General features: G+C 49.0%; 1 protein-coding gene across 4 annotated transcripts in view; it reads left to right on the top strand.

Annotated features, from left to right (window-relative positions):
* The window catches only part of BCORL1 (BCL6 corepressor like 1), a 102,146-nt gene that overhangs the window by 41,483 nt on the left and 40,958 nt on the right, over positions 1-19,705 (top strand). For all 4 annotated transcript variants that reach the window (XM_088475581.1, XM_088475579.1, XM_088475578.1 and 1 more), the window contains exons 2-3: positions 9,612-9,779; positions 16,461-16,551. In XM_088475581.1, the coding sequence (XP_088331707.1) occupies positions 9,694-9,779; positions 16,461-16,551 (177 nt within the window). In that variant the 5' untranslated portion in view covers positions 9,612-9,693. The remainder of the gene's footprint in view (positions 1-9,611; positions 9,780-16,460; positions 16,552-19,705) is intronic.

Raw genomic sequence — 19,705 nt, 5'->3', positions numbered from 1 at the left:
ACGGTCTGCTAAAGTGACATACGCGACTGGTTTGCGCCAGGCAGGCTAGGTATACGCTCATGTCCCGCTTAACGCTTCTCTTTACCGTCTACTCTCTTTGCAACAAATGCATTCACTATTCGACATCAATAAAACGGCTTAAACTTTAGTCATACAGCAGAAACAACTCATTGGGCTGAATACGCTAAGTGGCAGGGTTGACTTCGAAATTTAAAACCGTAATAATAATGAATATTAAACCAAACTGCAGCTTAGTAAATCTCACCCGCTGTGTCTTTTCCAAGGAAAAAAATGTTAAACACACAAATGCAAAATCAGAATGTTTGCACGAGTGGCGAAGGAATCTACTACGCCAGTGGAGCATTCGCACCCAGCCAATAACAAGCGGTTCGATAATGCCGGGGACATTTGTCATCTGCTACTTACACCTGCCCCATGGCACATCGTGAGGCGCATATATGTCCTCGTCTTGGTCTCCGTGCCTTCAAAATTACGCCAACACGCCTTTACGTTAGATCGTCCCTATCCAGCCGTAAGTAGCAGAATCACGCAGATATGGTTGGGCGCACTTCCGTGTGCCCATCGCTCACCCAATTTACTCTACGCCGACTACCGGTACTCGCCCTTCATCAGGATGAAAGTCTCCCAGACGTGCTCTGGAGCCTCGTCCTGCCCCGTAGCCCCCGAGCGTGAAGAGCTGCACTTTCATTTTCAGATATTCGGGCATCTCCATATACTGCAAAGATTTGTCCGTTTGGTTTATTTGGTGGTGATGAAATATGGTTTCAGTTTGTGAGCAGGAGGGGGATTCAGACGAGCGTTGTTGTGTGAGCGAGATAAGCCGAGAGGGAGAGGAGGTGGGAGATGAAATGATATCGCACACGACGGAGGAAAGCAGGGCGCACATGTTCCCCCTGTGTATAATGTGTGTCTAACTCGTCTCCTAAAATTCCATCTGGCTGCGGACTTTACCCTGCTTATCGGTTCTGCGTGTAGTGGCACTTCAGAGGTTAAACAGCCCATTGGAACATTTGCTCATTAATTCAGTAGAAGATCGGTGTGCGTATGCGGTAGCGTATAAGGATGATCGTTTGGGAACGTTGGCGCTATACAGGAAGTAGTGCTGGTCATTGTCAGGGATCACATTTATCCCCGTTTTCCAGGGCAGTCTTGTGTCTTTGCCTACAGAAATTTTAACCACTTCAAGACCACAAGGGTTTCACCTCTTCTACACCAGAGAAATGTTCTGTTTTCAGGAGCGCATGGTTACCCCATACAACAAACCTGGACAAATTTCTCCAAAAGTTTGGAACCAGGAAGTTTATAGCAATAAAAATGTTGGCGGGCAAAGTTAAGTTAATTCATTGTTTGGTAGCGGTTTGCCTAACATTTCCCTGATAGTACCCAGCATATACCAGCTGTGCCCAATACATTTACATGACTGTGCCCGCCATATCCAGCAGTGTCTGACACATTTGCATGCCAGTGCCCAACTGTATCAGCAATGCCCGACAAATTTACCTGAAAATGCCCAACATGTGCCAGTAATGCCACACATTTATCTGACTATACCCAGCTTTTACCAGCAATGCCCGATATATTTACCTGACAGTGCCCAATATGTGCCAGTAATGCCATACACATTTATATGGACTATACCCAGCTTTTACCAGCACTGTCTGACACCATTACCTGACAGTGCCCAACCTGTTCAGCAATGCCAGACAGATTTACTTGCCAGTTTCTAGCATATACCAGCAATGCCCGACACATTTCCCTGGTAGTACCCAGCAGTGCCTGACAGTGCCAATTTGTGCCAATCATGCCTGACACATTTATCTGGCAGTGCTCAACCTGTACCAGCCTGACACATTTCCTGATGCCAGTAGTGCCCAAAACATTTACCTGGTAGTACCCTTCATGTTCCAGCACTGCCCGACACATATACCCGACAGTGCTCAACCTGTACCAACAGTGTCTGACACATTTACCTGATAGTACTCCGTGTTCTCCTCAACATTTTTAATGTTGGGTGGTTGTATGAGGTAGCCGGGAGGGAGCGCAGAGGGGGGATAGCGCGGACTGAACCCCTAGATGAAGTGTGCAGAGAGCATAGCCTGTAATCCTGCAATTACCAAACCTAGGCCCTCAACCTCCCCCTGCCTGTTGGGACAGGCTACGTCTGTCCGTGTGCTGCCAGCCAGGGTCGAGGTGGAGGGGCCATGTGCTGTGAACTCTGCCGGCTGGAGTAGAGGTGGAGGGTCCGTGTGCTTTTAACTCTCTGCTGGTCGAGGTGGAGGGGTGGCCGGGATTTTCCTTCTGGCGGGTGCGGCTCCGGAGCAATACTTTGGCCGGCCCTGGGTACCAGGCGATGTGAGGCACAATAATAAGGGATTACCCTTCACCCTGAACCATGCAAGATTGCTGGTACACACTAGGAAGATTTAATGAAAGATGGAACGACCACTCGTTCCGTCCTACATTAATATGCGCTGCACAGCATGCGATGTCGTGTGATTGGCCGTGCAGTACGCCACTGACGACACGCCGGACCGCGCAATGGTGCGTACACACTAGTAGATGTGGGCGATTTGTCGTTCCATATCATCTAAAATCGCCATATCGTCCAATTTATCCTCTAGTGTGTACGCAGCCTAAGAAAAATGACAGATGGAGCATCAAAAAGGCCCAGGGGACAGAACTAGTACTTAGGATATACCAGCAGTGGCTGGCACATTTGCCTGACAGTGCCCAACATGTGCCAGTAATGCCCGAGACATTTACCTGATCGTACCAAGCAGCATGTAACAGCAATGCTGACACATTTACCTCTCGCTACCCAACGTGTACCAGCCGTGCCCGACATGTGCCTGACAATACCCAGCACGTGTCAGTATTTCCCAACACATTTACCTGACCATACCCACCATGTACCAGCAATGCCGACACATTTACCTGACAGTACCCAGCAGCATGTACCAGTAATGCCGACACATTTACCTGACAGTACCCAGCAGCATATACCAGCAGTGCTGACACATTTACCTGACAGTACCCAGCAGCATGTACCAGTAATGCCGACACATTTACCTGACAGTTACAAACATGTACCAGCAGTGCCGACACATTTACCTGACAGTACCCAGCAGCATGTACCAGTAATGCTGACACATTTACCTGACAGTACTCAGCAGCATATACCAGCAGTGCTGACACATTTACCTGACAGCACCCAGCAGCATGTACGTAATGCCGACACATTTACCTGACAGTTCCCAACATGTACCAGCAGTGCCGACACATTTACCTGACAGTACCCAGCAGCATGTACCAGCAGTGCCGACACATTTACCTGACAGTACCAGCAGTGCCGACACCTTTACCTGACAGTACCCAGCAGTACCTGATACATTTACCTGACAGTACCCAGCTCATACCATTATTTCCCAACACTTTTACCTGACTGTACCCTCCATGTACCTACGATGCCGACACATTTACCTGACAGTACCAGCGATGCCTGTCACATTTACCTGACCGTACCCAGCATGTACAGCAATGCCCAACACATTTACCTGGCAGCGCCCAACAGCGCGATATGCCTGGCGTGAGTGAGTCGACAGGTCCCGTGCCTCTCTGCTAGCGTCGGGCGTCTAAGTCCCATTGCGTTGCGACTAGGACGCACCAGCAGACTGTGCTGATTAATGTGACACTTGTATATCTGTATGTGACTGAGGGGTCTATTTACTAAGCAGTGTTAGGAGACAGAGTGGAAAGTGATAAGGTGCCAGCCAATCAGCTCCCAACTGTCATCTCACAGGCTGTGTTTGAAAAATGACAGTTAGGAGCTGATTGGCTGGCACCTTATCACTTTCCACTGTGACTCCTAACACTGCACTGCTTAGTAAATAGACCCCTCAGTCTGTAAACGGAACTTGGCGTGGGAAAAAAAATCTGCGTCTGCTCCATCTCGTGCTGATTGCGAGACTCAGTCGCACACAGGTATACAAGTGTCACATATCACATTAATCCGCATAGTCTCCTGGCACGTCCTAGCCGCGTCACATTGCAACTTAGACACATTTTCACCAAAGAAAGTCACAAAAAAGACGCCCGGCGCTAGCAGAGTCTCACGGGACAAGGGGCTGTTTGGCGCGACTGCAGCAAAGACGAGTGAGGGCACATCTGTACCAGCATCTGTACAGTATAGCAGCAATGCCCGACCAATTAACCTGCTCAGCATGTGCCAGTAATGCCCGGCGCATTCCGCTGACGACATGTGCCGGCAGTGCCCATCACATATACCCACCATGTACCTGTATGTGCCACCAGTAACACCCAGCAGCTGTGCCCACTTGTGGCACTCACCATATGCCTGCGGTGGTTGTCACAGATCAGCAAGCTGCGCTTGCATTGTAAGAAGCCGCTAGCCGGGTCGGCCATCTCCAGAACCATGTTATCCCGTGTTGGCGTGTGGAGCAGCTACAGCAGCCAAGGGGCCTTGTAGTGACATAGAACTGGCTGTTAGTAGCTGCTGGCAGGTCCTGGGAGAATCACTCAGCTTTCTGGTGGTTCTGGGGGCTTAGGGAGTGGGGTAACTGGTGCGGCCGCGGAGGCTTCTGATTGTTGAGCTCCAGGCTGCCAGGCTTGGTCTTGGTGCAGAGCGGAGTTACCATGGGATTGAGAGCAGTCTGGCTGTGCTGTACTGTGCTATACTACAATGCAGTAGGCCTACAAGGGGGCCAGACTTAGTCGCATTTACTAGGTAATGCTAATGCGAGTAGCATCCATCTATGTGAGTATTCTCGTGGCTTCATGCATACGAGTATTTATCGCTGCACCCAGTTGCCATCATTAGTATCGCCACTTGAACCCACTCAACGATTTGCCGGAAACAGTCGTCACATTTTCGTCCACATGACTCCCAACAAGCACGGAAGTCGCGCTACAGGACACTCCCGCGACACTGATCTGTTCCACGCTCCCGCCCTGCAAACCGTCCGCTCTTGTAACCTATATCAAGGTCCGTTTGCTGATAATCATGGGTTGCGTTTGCATGGTTCCGACTCAGAAGCAGGGCCCACGGTGACATGACGGGACTGCTGAGTGCTGAAGGGCGAGCCCCTACAAAATGAGTCTGTCATCGGTTGTACCATTCTGACCAGCACAAGGAGTCTTCGTGGATTAGGTTCCACTGGTCAGGTGACTGTGTAGAGGTGACGTTGCCTATAGCAACAGTCTGATTTTAATGTCTTTCATTTTCCAACCTGTACAATGACAAATACCTGGTTGTTATGGGCAATACAACCTTACCTGGAGGCGTTTCACAGTCCTAACTTTCTAATGCTTAATTCATAGACTTCAGACACCTGATATTTATTTATCAATAGAAATAATAGGAATATGATCCTAGAACTATATATTTGTATTAGACACCCTAAGTAAAGTATGGGACACCGGTTATAGGTGGAGCAAATGTTATTATGGCCTGTTTCCAAACTATACAGTCATGATATGTTTCTTAAGCGGCTGAAATGGTAAATTGGGGGTGTTTCACCAGTTCGGATTATGCAAAAGTCACCAGTTATGGGAAAAGGATGATTAAAGGGATAAGTCTGTGCAAGGCAGAGGCAGCCATTTTATGTTCTGGTCCTTGAGAATGGAGCCTTTCAATTTTTCATGCGTATCGGTTAAGCCAACAAAATGGCCGATTTCAGTGCCGTATAAGCCAGTGAGCTTTCAGACGTCCCTATGCTATTGTATGTACGATGATATTTGTCAGTGTCATTTTCTCTGGTTGAAAGACAGTTGCGCAGTCCTCGGTGATTGAGCTTATGCCTAGTTACTACGTTCCCGCCATGCTGACTATTTATAATCCTTACGTTAGATACCTTTCCTGACACCCTTGCAATTGGGGCATGAGGATTATTTGCCAACACAGTTGCAGTAACCCGTAGCAACCCATTGGTTTTGGTGTAACTACAGAGATCAGAGCAAATATCTGGTCCCTGTGGATCATTGTGTAGTAAATTAATCCGGCCTCCCTGAATTGGAAGCTGTCCCCCCGGCCCGTCACCCTCCGGCTTTTCCCGTCAGGCTATTCAGCGCTGACTCTGCATTTCTCCCTAAAGTGTCGAGTAAGGATCACGGTACACCCGGGGTCTATTCACCGAGGTGCCACAGGCAGAAAGTTCCATCCAATAATGTCCCCGTCGGCACAGATAGCAAGCGGCAGAATGCAGGTGTATTGTCGGGGACTGTGAGGAATTGGAGGACATACACAGAGCATAGATCACATGCTGTGTATATATAGGCACACGGAGCTATAGATAAGAGTACACACGATTCAGCGACATGTTAGCTTGCTTTTTATATGCTTATTGCAGCGTGCCTTACGTAATAAGCATAAAACAGGATTTCTCCGAGAGCCCCTTCTCCTGGGCGGCACCCTGCAGACCTCACAGCCGGGGAGCATTGCGTACGCTGATTTAACGGGCAGAGTCTGGCACAGGGGGAACTCCTGTGTTTGCTTATTGCCAAGTGCCTGAGGCACTAAAAAAAACAAAACAATGCAGAATCGATCCGCTAGGAACCAGCGACATCAGGCCGTCTCCTATCTGTTTACTAAAGGGATCTATTGAAGCCCAAACTGGCTGCGAGCAGGGTATGATAGTTGGCTCGGGGGAAACATAAAAAGGATATATAAATATATATATATATATATATATATATATATACTTTCAGACCTCTGTGATAGCATCCGCCACTTACATGTATATCGGTCAATGCTGAATTAAGGTTAGTGAGCCTTATAAGTGTCAGTGCTGAAAATATATATGTATATAGCTGCGGAAGGGAAGGGTCAGGCAAATTGCGTCTCACCAGCTCTTGTGGAACTACAAGCATCAGCAGGCCTGGCTCGTTTTCCCTACGTCTGGCTGTTGTTCTGTAAGAGCGCTTGCACTAATGTAAATGAACGTGTCATTAGCATATTCCAGCCTTTCATCTGTAAACATTGCTAAGTGAATATACTGCGCAGCATAGCAATCCTAAGTACGTCTTCTGTTTTCCACAGGGAGCCCTGGTCTGTCCTAGGAGTGTAGCTGGAAATGTGTACTCATTTTCCATATCACAGGAGCCAACGCTCTGACTGCTTTCACTGGATTTCCAAAATATAATCCCCCAAGTTTTTTCAGTCCAATACTAGAAGAAGTGGAGTATTTTGCGGAGGGTCGGTCATAAACCCCGCTGCATCTGCTCACAGGAAGTGTGCCTGACCGGGACGCTCCCGTCATTCCAGGGGGGGCGTGAGATCTAAATAGCTCACACAATCCTCCCCGTTACCTCCCCTAAGAGTGACCTACAGCCCCCTGAGCTCCTGAGATATTAACACTTTGGGCCTGATTCAGAGCCGGACGCTATTCGTGCTGGCTCGTTCAGAAAAAGGGGCCGGCTATTAAAATTGAGCGCTCGCTCTTTGCGGTCTGTTGACGCCTGTATGTCTGAGCGAGCGAACGAAACGTGCGCTCGCTATTTTGTAAAGACGCCCCCTGGCAACTCGCATCCTACGTCATCTCCGCTATTTATTAGATTAATCGAGTACATCGAAAGGCGTCTGAACTGCTCGCAGTGCTTGTGTTTGGATTTTCCTACCGCAATCATGCGAACAGTTCAGGCTAAGAAACAACCAAGTGACGTGGTCGATGACGCTGCTTTGTTAATTATGCACTCCCATTAAACGCCCTTTTGACCGTTTGGCACGCCTGCGTTCGGATCTCCACTCCCCGTTTTCAAGCACCTTCCCCTGTTACCACCCACAAACGCCTCATTCTGTCACTCAAATTAGCAGGCACTTGCTGTTTTGCGAGCGCTCGATTTCCGACCGCAATGACTGGTTGGCGCATGCGCATTACGACCCATACGCATGCGCAGTTGTGCGAACATCGCTCGGAGCGAACGAGCGGCCGCTTACGAGCGGCTCTGAATCAGACCCTTTATCCTATGTCTATAAACTTTGCTTACAGGATTACTCCTCCCAAAAGGAAAAAAAAAAAAAATTAGTTTTGGGTGAAGATGAAAGAGTTAAACAAAACCAAACTTACCGTTCTGTGATGCGGTCATGTGGACGTCGGACAGCTCAGACGAGTCATTCTAGATAAAGCAATGGATGGATGTCCGTTACATGGAATTAAAGGGTGTTTTTCATGTTTTTGGTTTCATCCATGTTGTTGTCCAATTTTTAGGCAAGGATTTCATTCCGACCCTTCCAACTCTGCATTTGTTTTTTGTTTTTACTGGAGACAAGTCCTGGTGCACAGTGGCGTATCTGGACGGCAGTGCGCCTTGTGCAGCACTGCCACCCCTCTCGCTCCCCCCCGCCCCCCTCCTCCCCATGAGAGCTTACCTTGCCGACCAGGTGACGGAGGGTGGGCGGGATCTTCCACCGTTGTTCTTCTGCACCGCTCACCACTGCCGGAGGTCTCTTCCTTCAGACCTCCGGCGCCGGGAAGTGTGTGTGGCTGGTGACCCTGGAGGCTTCCGCCCTGTGCGGAGGCACCAGTCGCACCACCCTCCCTACAGCCCTGCTTGTGCATGTACCCTCTTTCTGTGTCCCCATAGAGGAATTACTCCATAGATAATATTGTTAATGCGTTTTGCATTCTCAAAATCTGGGCACCCCAAAAATATTCTGGGAGCCTTATTTGGTTGTTCATTGTTGTAGTATTTTTTTTTTTATGTTGATCTCAAATCCGGAGTTCGCTATCTTTTACACGCTGCTCCATGCGCCTTCCTCACTGCCTACCACATCTGTGTCACCCCTGTCTGTCTGCCCCTCCCCTTTAGAATGTAAGCTCTAATGAGCAGGGCCCTCTTCCCTCATGTGCTTCTCCTGCCCTTACTTGTACGATCGTCTACTCCTAACCCCCCACAAGGGCACCTAACACTTGGTTGCTGACGCCCTGCTGCTTATTTGAATGTTATGATCACTATTGCAGCAATGTGTATAAACTATGTACCTTGTCCTGCATTGTTTTGTACTGTAAGTCGCTGTTTTCTTGTTCGCTCATTTGTTTATGTACTATGTAAGGCGCTGCAGGACCCTTGTGGCGTCATATAAATTAAGGATAATAATAAGGGTAGGTATTAGCTAAAAAAACCCTTATGTGAAACCTTTTAAAGGGTATCTCAACCCAAAACTAAAAATGTAGAATAAAGAGACATTTAAAATAAAACCTTTTATTTATTTGCTCCACTCTGCTTGCTGAAACAGGTGCAGTCCACGATGATTCAAATTGGTCCCAACTTGCACTCCTCTCCCGTACCCCCCCTCCCCCTCACCCCCCCCCCCCCCCCTCTGGAGTCAAGTCAAGCAGTTGTCAATGACCCTCCCATGTGAACGTCAGGTAGCCAAAATCGAATATTTATATGGGGAAGGCCATTTACAAATGTTTGAGTTGTTTAATGATTATTATCATTAATTGTTTTTATTTTTGCAATTTTTGTTTTAATACTTGAAACTGCTACGGCAGAATGTGTTCTATATATCTCCATAGACATTGCGGGCATTTTCTGTTTTCTCATGGCACTTTTTTCTCTGTGTGTACCAACAGGTGGAATCTGCGTAGGGCACAGGGGAGGGAGGCAGAGGAGCTGCGGACTCGTTCAGCAGCTCCCGGGGCGCAATCACCTGCCATGATATCGGCCGCCCCGCTCTACAGTGGCGTGCACAACTGGAGCAGTACCGACCGCGTGCGTATGTGCGGCATCAACGACGACAGGTGAGGATGAGCCCCTTACACTACACCAGGCCTGGCCAACCTGTGGCTCTCCAGCTGTTGTGAAACTACAAGTCCCAGCATGCCCAGCAACTGTTTTATCATTCCCTAATAACAAACCTATGTCCGGGCATGCAGGGACTTGTAGTTCCATAACATCTGGAGAGCCACAGTTTGGCCTCCACTACACTATAGTAAACAGTTTGCTGTGTCTATGATTTGGTATATCTCCTTCATCCACTAGGGGACACTGGAGTCTCAGTACAGTGGGGTATAGATGTGGGATAACCAGGAGCTGGCACTTTAATAAATTTGAATAGTAGCTAGCTCCTCCCCCTCTATACCCCCCTACAGGTCAGTCTAAATTTTGTGCCAAGGGAGCTGGTCATATACAAGAGCTCTCTACTAAAAATCACTTGATCCTCGATCAGCATGAGGATCAGACGGGCAGCTCACTGCCCCTGCCTGTCTGCTTCGCTGGAGCTGCCGAGAGACCTCACCACCACTGCTTGCAGCACGCACTGGGGTCTTCAGCTACAGAGACCATTGTCTTTGGGGGGTAGCCAGACGCGCTGCGTGCAGCATTTGTCGCGCTCCCCCATTAGCAAGCCCGCCGCCGGCAGCATTTGGCAGAAGGTTAGTGACTCCTGGCACTCTTTGAGTAGCAGGGTGACCAGGAGGATATGACAGGCGGGCATTAAAAAGGCTAAGCAGCAAGAACAGAGGGAGCGGAGCCTAACACACAGTTGTGCTTCTGCCTCCCAGCAGCCCCAGCGCTTCCAGAAGGTGGCTGGTGGCCATTTTACAACCACAGGCTGCTGACACATGCAGAGAAAATGATCTGTCTGCCCAGATTGTGCCTGCACAGTGGGGATAGATTTGTGAAGATCAGGTTGGACTGTGGTCCTGATTCAGAGCTGGACACTCTGACAGAGCGCTCACTCTGAATCAAGGCCGTCCCTCCTCCTTTTTGGAGCGGCCTCCTGGCCGCTCGCATAGCTGTGAGTGACCACCCACAGCTATAGCGAGCGGCCAAAATGATGGTCGCGATGGGCAAGACCATCGCGACCATCGGGCTTGCGACGAGACTCTCGCTTCCGCAAGCCCTGGAATGCTTTTGGCTCTATCAGAGCAAAAAGCACTCCCACTGACATCACTCGTGATGTCAGTGGGGCTGGCCCCAGACGGTAGGAGTTCCCATGGGAACTCCTCCGGCACGCCCACCAAAGGGGGTGTGCTGTCAATCACCATCGACAGCACGCCCCCTTTGGTGCGAGACCCATAACGGCGGCTTGGCCGTCGTTATTCGGGTCTCGCGCATGCACACGACCGAGCAACCTCCGTCGTGCGCATGCGCACTTGGGCAACATCGACCCGCTTGCGAGCGCCCAGAGCTCGCGAGCGGGTCTGATTCAGACCCCATGTTTACACAGTGATTACAGCATTATATTGTGTTAATAGCACTGGTCTCTGAAGCAGAGCTGGTTGGGCGGGGTTGATAGCATCATCTCCCTCCATGCATCTATCTCTTCTTCAAACAGTCTCTGTGTGTGGTGTTTGTCTGTATCACTACCTTTTTTCCCTGTGTGCTGTGTACAGTGAAGTGGTAGAATGTCATCTAAGGGGTCTAAGGCTGCAGAATAACTTTCTCCTGTAAGAATTGTGCAGAGAAGTTTACACAGAGACTAACATCCAGCTCCCTGTTGTGTGAGAAGTGTGTTTCAGAGACACAGACTGCAGCATCCGCACAAAATTTATGGACAGATCAAATTACATCAGTCATGTCTCAAATGTCTGCAGAGCTAGAAGCTTCTCGCAGGGAGAGAGAGGTTGAAAGATCTCAAAGGTCTTCCTTCTCTGAGCCAGACTGGGCACGGTCTTTAGCCAGGTCTGTAGAAGGGCTCACAAGGGTTATGTCAGCCCAGGTTCCTCCCGTGGCATCATCCTCTAGTGTCCCTAGGAGACTTATACCGAATCCTCTTATGTGGAATGATCCGGAAGAGGACGACATGCCTGATACGGAGGAAAGGGGAGGTACAGGACCATATAGAGGAACAGGTGCCAGAGGAGGCGGCGCCTGTATATCAGGGAGTAGAGGCGCTGATTGCAGCGACACGCCAGGTGTTACATGTTGAGGACAGGGATGCTGTAGAGGTTAGGCCGTCTATCTTTAATAAAAAGCAAAGATTGGCAGCCTCCTTTCCGCAGCTCGCTGAGGGCATTAAGACTGTGGCTCTGGCGGAGGATCTGGTTCCTCTAGCGGAACAGATTGCAGAGACGGCTGCTTTTCTTGGAGAAACTTCTAAGAATATTTGTAGTCTTTCCTCTAGATCCTCGGCCTTGGCTGTCTCAGCCCGCAGAGCCCTGTGGCTGCGACAATGGCAGGCGGATGCGGAATCCAAGAGAGCCGTGGAAGCGCTTCCATTCACATGAGAAGCTCTGTTTGGAACAGAACTGGATAAGTGGATATCTCAAGCCACAGGTGGTAAGTCCACTTATCTCCCATCTGCTGCTCCTCCCCCCAGGAAGCCCTTTGCCGGACCGTCCTTTCCGTCCTTTCGTATTCCAGGGAGATTCAGGGGCCATGGCAGAGGCGCTCCCACTATCTCCCGTAGTCCCAGAGGCAGGGGTAGAGCCACTGCATCCTCTTCCCAGCAGGATATGGCTTCAGTTAAGCCTCCAGCATGACGCGCTCCCTTCTCTCCTGGGGGACCCCAGGGTGAGAGCTCGCCTTTGCAACTTCAAGGAAGTTTGGATCAAGTCTTGCCAGGACACGTGGGTCCGGGACATCATTATTCAGGGGTTGAAGCTGGATTTTCAGATACAATCTCCTCGTTTTTTCTTAACCGGTTTGCCGGCATCTGCGGACAAACGGGTTGTTATACAGGAGGCAATACAAAAGCTACTGTCTTCTCGAGTAATAGTGCATGTCCCTATCCACCAGCAGGGTCAATGTTTTTTTCCAGCTTGTTCGTGGTTCCCAAGAACTTGAAACATCTCAATCCTTATTTGCGGACTTTCAAGTTCAAGACGGAGTCCCCGCAATGCGTCTTTGCAGGGCTAGAGAGGGGCGAGTTTCTGGTGGGCTAGAGAGGGGAGAGTTTCTCGTATCCTTAATCATAAAGGATGCTTATCTCCACATTCCCATTTGGACTCTTCATCAGGCATTCCTTCGGTTCACAGTGTGGGCCTCTCATTTTCAATTCCAGGCCTTACCTTTCGGTCTTTCATCAGCACCAAGAGTGTTCACAAAGGTCATTGCAGTAATGATGGCCCTTCTTCGGATACAAGGGGTTACTATCGTCCCTTACTTGGACGACCTACTCCTCGAGGCTCCGTCAGTCTCTCAATTACTGCAGGACATCCAGGTAACACAGAGTCTGCTGTTGCAACATGGATGGATCCTGAATTACCAAAAATCTCATCTGCAGGCTACACAGCGTCTACCTTTCCTAGGGATGATTTTGGACACAGTGGAGCAGAAGGTATTTCTTCTGCAGGAAAAAGTCACCTCATCCAACACATGGTGCGATTGATACTGCGTCATCGCAGGGTGTCAGTGCACCTGTGTATTCGCCTTCTGGGAAAGATGGTTGCATCTTTCGAGTCCATCCAATACGGGAGGTTCCATGCCTGTCCATTCCAACTGGACCTCCTCTCTCAGTGGTCAGGGTCCCACCTCTTCCTTCACCAGCGAGTTCAACTGTCACCCAGGACTCGGACATCTCTCCTTTGGTGTCTGAATTCCTCTCACCTATTGGCAGGCAAGAGGTTTGCATTGTGGGAATGGATTCTCCTCACCACAGACGCCAGTCTGAGAGGATGGAGGGCAGTGACTCAGGGAAGACACTTTCAGGGCCGCTGGACTCAGCTGGAGGCAGTACTGCCCATAAACATTCTTCAGTTAAGGGCCGTGTTCTATGCTCTTCAGTTGGTACATCCTCTGTTGAAGGGCCAGGCCATCGGAGTGCAATCCCACGACGTCACGGCTGTGGCGTACATCAACAAACAGGGCGGTACCAATAGTCTGTCCGCCATGAGGGAGGTAAGCCGCATTCTTCTCTGGGCAGAGGAATATGCGGTAGCGATATCAGCAATTTTCATACCAGGGGTAGAAAATTGGGAGGCCGATTACCTCAGTCGACAGGACATTCATCCGGGAGAGTGGATGCTCAATTCGCAGGTCTTCCAACAACTGATTCAGCGTTGGGGTCTCCCTCAGGTAGCTCTTATGGCGTCGAGACTGATCCATCAACTGCTACGTTACTGCTCCAGGTCAAGAGATCCACAGGCAGTGGCGGTGGATGCTCTAACAGCTCTTTGGCGGTTTCAGTTTGTCTACCTGTTTCCACCACTCCCACTCCTTCCTCGTCTGCTGAAAAGGATCAAACGAGAAGGGGTAAAGGTTCTGTTGGTGGCTCCAGACGGGTGTGGTATTCCAACCTACGTCTTCTACTGATAGACGACCCGTGGCCTCTTCCTCTGCAAGAAGATCTACTGCAACAGGGTCCGTTTATTTATCGGGACTTCAAGCGGCTTCATTTGACGGCGTGGCTGTTGAAAGGGCTATCTTAAGAAAGAGGGGTATCCCTTCCAGGGTGATTCTTACTAATGTAAAGGGCTACAAAGGAAGTTCCCTCTAAGCACTATCATCGCATATGGAAGGCATATGTCGCTTGGCGTGAACGAAAGGGTGCGCCACCGTCAGAATTCAACTTAGCCAGGCTGCTTCTTTTTCTACAGACTGGTTTAGCAGCAGGTCTTCGTCTGAGATCTTTAAAAGTTCAAGTATCGGCTTTGTCGATTTTCTTTCAAAAGCGACTAGCATTCTTACCGGATGTCCAGACTTTTCTGCGGGGGGTTGTCAGATTACAACCTCCGTTTGTATCTCCTACGGCCCAATGGGATTTGGATTTGGTCCTCTTTTCTCCATTCTTCCCTATTTGAATCCTTTACAAACAGTGGAATTAACATTTTTATCATGGAAAGTGGTTCTCCTGTTGGCCCCTCTCGCCTCTGCTAGGGGTGTGTCTGAGCTAGGGGCGCTTTCTTGTCGTCCGCCTTACCTCATTTTTCATGAGGATAGGGCTGAGCTACGTACGCAGTTATCCTTTTTGCCTAAGGTAGTGTTGGCGTTTCACATCAACCAACCGATCGTAGTTCCAGTGTTTAAAGAGGATTCTTTGGCTTCCAGATCCCTAGATGTTGTCCGGGCTCTTCGGATTTATGTTGATAGGACAGCATCCCTCCGGAAGTCAGATACGCTGTTTGTTCGATATGATATGGCGCGGCCAGGCTGGCCGGCTTCTAAGGCTACTATTTCTAGATGGATTCATCTGACAATCAGACAAGCCTATCTGGCTGCATCAAAGCAACCACCTACTTCAATCACAGTGCATTCTACGCGCTCGGTGGGTCCTTCGTGGGCAGCTGCCGTGGGGTTTCCCTGACCCAGCTTTGTCGAGCGGCCACTTGGTTGGGCCGGCATACTTTTACAAAGTTTTACCGTTTTGACACATTTGCGGCTTCTGCTTCACACTATGGCCGTGCTGTTTTGCAGGGTTCTCAGCGCTCTCCCACCCGGGATGTGAGCTCTGGGACGTCCCCACTGTACTGAGGCCCTGATTCAGAGCCGGACGCTCTGACAGAGCGCTCGCTCTGAATCAGGGCCGGGCTTTTTTTTTTTTTTTTTTTGAACGGCCTCTTGGCCGCTCGCACAGCTATAGTGAGCGGCCAGGAAGATGGTTGCGATGGTCAAGACCATCGCGACCATCGGGCTTGCGATGAGACCCTCGTGGTAGGGTCTCGTTGCCGCAAGCCCCAGCGAGATTTTGGCTCTAACAGCCGTTCCCAAACGGAGGCGTTCACATGGGAACGCCTCCGTTTGGGCAGCCACCCCCCTGGCCCGCCCACCAAAGGGGGCGTGCTGTCACTCAACATTGACAGCACGCCCCCTTTGGTGCGAGACCCGGAGCGACGGCTTGCCCGTCGCTATCCGGGTCTCGCGCATGCGCACGATGGAGCCGGCTCCGTCGTGCGCATGCGCACTGGCCCACCATTCGACCCGGTTGCGAGCGCATAGCGCTCGCAACCTGGTCAGAATCAGGCCCAGAGACTCCAGTGTCCCCTAGTGGATGAAGGAGAAAACAGGATTTTGGTACTTACCGTTAATTCCCTTTCTCCGATTCTACAGGGGACACTGGACGCCCACCCGGTTCTGTTCCACCTGCATTTGTTATTGTTCTGCCAGGTTTGGACAGTCAAGTTTTTCTTCAAGGTCTGCTTGATTTGTTTCCATATTTGCTTGTTGTTTATGTATGTTCTAGCTTCTCTTCTCCTCTGTTATCCTATTACCAGCTCCCCTCGGGCACAGTTTATTTAGACTGACCTGTAGGGGGGTATAGAGGGGGAGGAGCTAGCTACTATTCAAATTTATTAAAGTGCCAGCTCCCGGTTATCCCACATCTATACCCCACTGTACTGAGACTCCAGTGTCCCCTGTGGAATCGGAGAAAGAAATTTAACGGTAAGTACCAAAATCCTGTTTTTCCAGCGCACGGTTAGACTGCGTCCTTAGTCGTTGTAGGTTTGTTGAGCGTGCCTTGAGTCCTCCTGTTGTATAGTGACCGATGTCCCGTCTTAGCAGCCCCCAAACTATAATCTCTTGTCTTGATTTTTGGACAGGAGGACTCCACTGTCTGATGAGAAGTTAAAATCCAGTAATAGCCAGCACCTGGGGTCCGAAGATCTTTGTGTGAATAGTGTTCTTTCCAAGGTGAGCTTAACAGCACAACATAGGAGCATTGTAGGTACCATCCATCTCTGACCATTACACATATAAAACTTTGCAGCATTCACAGCTATATATGTAAAGATTCCCATGTACTGTAAGACCCTGAAATCTAGAGAGCGAGCCGGTGTCCTCTTGTACACTGTAGGTTCTTTTGTGCACAATGTGGCTACGGGGCCCATATATCAATGATCACATTCTCCGTGCCCTCTGGGCGCGATATTAGCGCTCACAATCGCATTGCCGTATGTGATAACAGCGGCATGTATCAAATAGCACATGCAGGGACAGGGGTCCGGAGGAACCCTCTCCCGGTAAATTTCGTGAAGTGTAGCCTTATAGGCTACTGCGGCTAACTCCATCTGCAGACGGCGTTAGCTGCGAAGACCAAACTCCGCCATGCTTCGCATTCCAGAGGTTGGTAAATACGACAGCATCGCATCCTCCGTAGAAACCTATGGGGGTTGCGGCTGCCGTCGGAAATGGGGGGACCGCATCAGGTATTGGAGATATCTGCTGCGGTCCCTCCTTCATACATTAGGGTGATACTTGCGGATATCCCCCCAAAAACACCCGCAAATATTTAATGATAAATAGCTCCCTAGAAGAGGTTGTTAGCAATATTGTATAATGGGATTACTGTCAGGAAGTTGATATGTAAAATATACCCCCCTCCAATAAATACTTTGCCATCAGTATTGTCAACCCTGAATAGCTCAACAACTTAACTGACGTGGCCAGATTGGATGCAAACAGCCAGCTGTACTTCCGCTGACAAGGTGCCACCGCGCTGTGTTTTTGAAGAAAAAAATTTTGTTCTACACATGTGCAGAACGGATCTCGTCTGGCTCTCCTGCGGACCCGGCGATTTCTGACCAGTTTTACCGAAAAAAAAAAATCATCAGTTAAGTGGTTAAGCAACCATTACCTATGTGTTGGAGCACCCTGGTCCTCGAGAGCTACCAAAAGTGCATGTTTTCCAGGTCTCCTCCCAGAATCACAAGTGAAATAATTAACTCCACCTGTGGATCTTTTCACATGTGTCAGTGAGCAATCACTACACCTGTGCACCTGCTGACCTGGACAGCGTGAACTGTTGGTAGCTCTCGAGGACCGAGGTCGGCTATCCCTGTGTTAGAGCCACTAACAGCTCACAGTTATATAGACCGGCATCCATACATGAACATTACCAAGCTAGCTTCTATTAAAGTCACGTGATAATTTTTGACATCACTAAACGTATTGCAGGTGATTTCTCGCATTGGGGACCTATTTACTACAATCCGCATTTAAAATTCAGGCAATATCACAGGGATTTATTAAAAATCCCTTGCAGAGACAGAGCTTGCGATAAAGCTCTGTCCCTGCGAATCCCCACAGCAATCTTTTCACTGTATGTTTTGAAAAATATACAGTGACTAGGTGCCGTTACCCCCCCCCCCCCTTACTTTCACTTCCCTCCGGTCAGACCACACAGCTGTTCACTGGGGCCGCTGCTCTGCCTGTTAAAGCAGAGCAGGAGTCGAGGAACCAGGGGAAAGCCCTAATAACGCCATCATCACAGGGCTTCGTCCGGTATTTTTTCACAATATATTTTTAGTAACTTTGGCCAGATCACGTTTCCCATTACAATTATGGGAAATACGATCTGCTTACTAAAAATAAGTGATAATTAGGGCTTGGAGTAGAATTTTCCGAATTCTACTCCAATTGCCCTTTAGTAAATTTTAGGTGATACTAAAATAATGTGAAAAGGGTGTGAAAACCTTTTTTCACTTTATTTTAGTAAAAATAATGTTAATAAAACATTGAAATGACATTTTAGCCTTTATCGATGACGTCTGTTTGGTCTGAAAATAGTGATGGTAAGACCCCATAAGGTGACGTTAGGCCCTTGTCACGCTCGCTATGCCATCAACTGGATTCTCCCACAAAGCAGTCGTACAACATGTCATGAAGAGCTATACCCCATAGTAGGTGGTAATCCATTCCATACGTCTTGTCTACTATTAGTGAGGAGAGCCCTTAGGAATTATGATACAGCATGGTTCTCAAATAAGCAAACTGTATAATTCAGTCAGTTTCGTTTCTGTCCGCAAGATATGTGCCTTAAACACGAGAGGCAGCTGGGTTTATATGCCTCATGCCTCAATAATATCACTACTCAGTTCTGCATTCTCATTGACAGGTCAGGCAAATTAACTTATTGGGTCAGATGCTGAGTCAGGCGCCCTTGAGTCATTTGCCGCAGTCGCGCCTTTATGGTAATGCCGCTACAAATCCCTTCCCAATTGTAGATCCGTGCGTCCGAATGTGCAAGGACTGAGACGCCAGCAGTCAGTGTCCATAGATGCTGTAATGCCTCCCTGGTGCGTCTGGACACGCACAATTGGTTATAACATGTAACCTTACACCAGCCCTCTCTGTCTGAGTGTGGCCCTCTCATGTGAGCGGTTGAGCGTGTCTGCGCACAGCCGCTTTCAGGGACACTCCCATAAGGCGCAACATACCAGTGTATCTTTCTAGAACACACCTTAAAAATGTGCTACTGTTCGTCCACATGTGTACTGCGATTCTGTACGTACAAAATCGGGACAAGTGCACGGCACGATTCACACACATGCGCAGGAGAAAAAATATTGGCTGTTAGCGTGCGACTCAGACTCAGGCCCGTGTAAGACGAGTGATGTACAGCTGCATTAGCCGTGAACCTAAATGTAAATCTTTATGCATCAAAGTGTTTGGGTTCTAGACACGTTTACTGAGAATTCTTCATTTAAGCTGCCATGTATTGTGCTTAGAGGAACATTGTAACCCTCCTCTTACAAATATATGTATTAGAGTAACATACACACACACACACTTTATAGGCTTTGTATGCCCTTAGTGATATAAATTGGCCAAGTAACAGCTGATCCGTGTAACTTTAAACCTAATATTCCCTAATTTGTGTGGGTTTCCATCAAACAAATCGGTGTCTCCTTAAAAAGTTTACAAGTACCCCTAAATAGCTTATTTTACCGGTGATAATTTAATTTATATACAGCCCCTAGGGGGTATATTTACTAAAGTGCAGGTTTTCAGAAGTGCAAATGTTGCCCATAGCGACCAATCAGATTCTAGCTATTATCTTCTAGCA

This window comes from Taudactylus pleione, unplaced genomic scaffold, assembly GCF_031769625.1.
Source record: "Taudactylus pleione unplaced genomic scaffold, aTauple2 ptg000174l, whole genome shotgun sequence".
NCBI lineage: Eukaryota > Metazoa > Chordata > Amphibia > Anura > Myobatrachidae > Taudactylus > Taudactylus pleione.
Note: the sequence above shows the minus strand (reverse complement) of the source record. Positions and strands in the feature narration are given on the sequence as shown.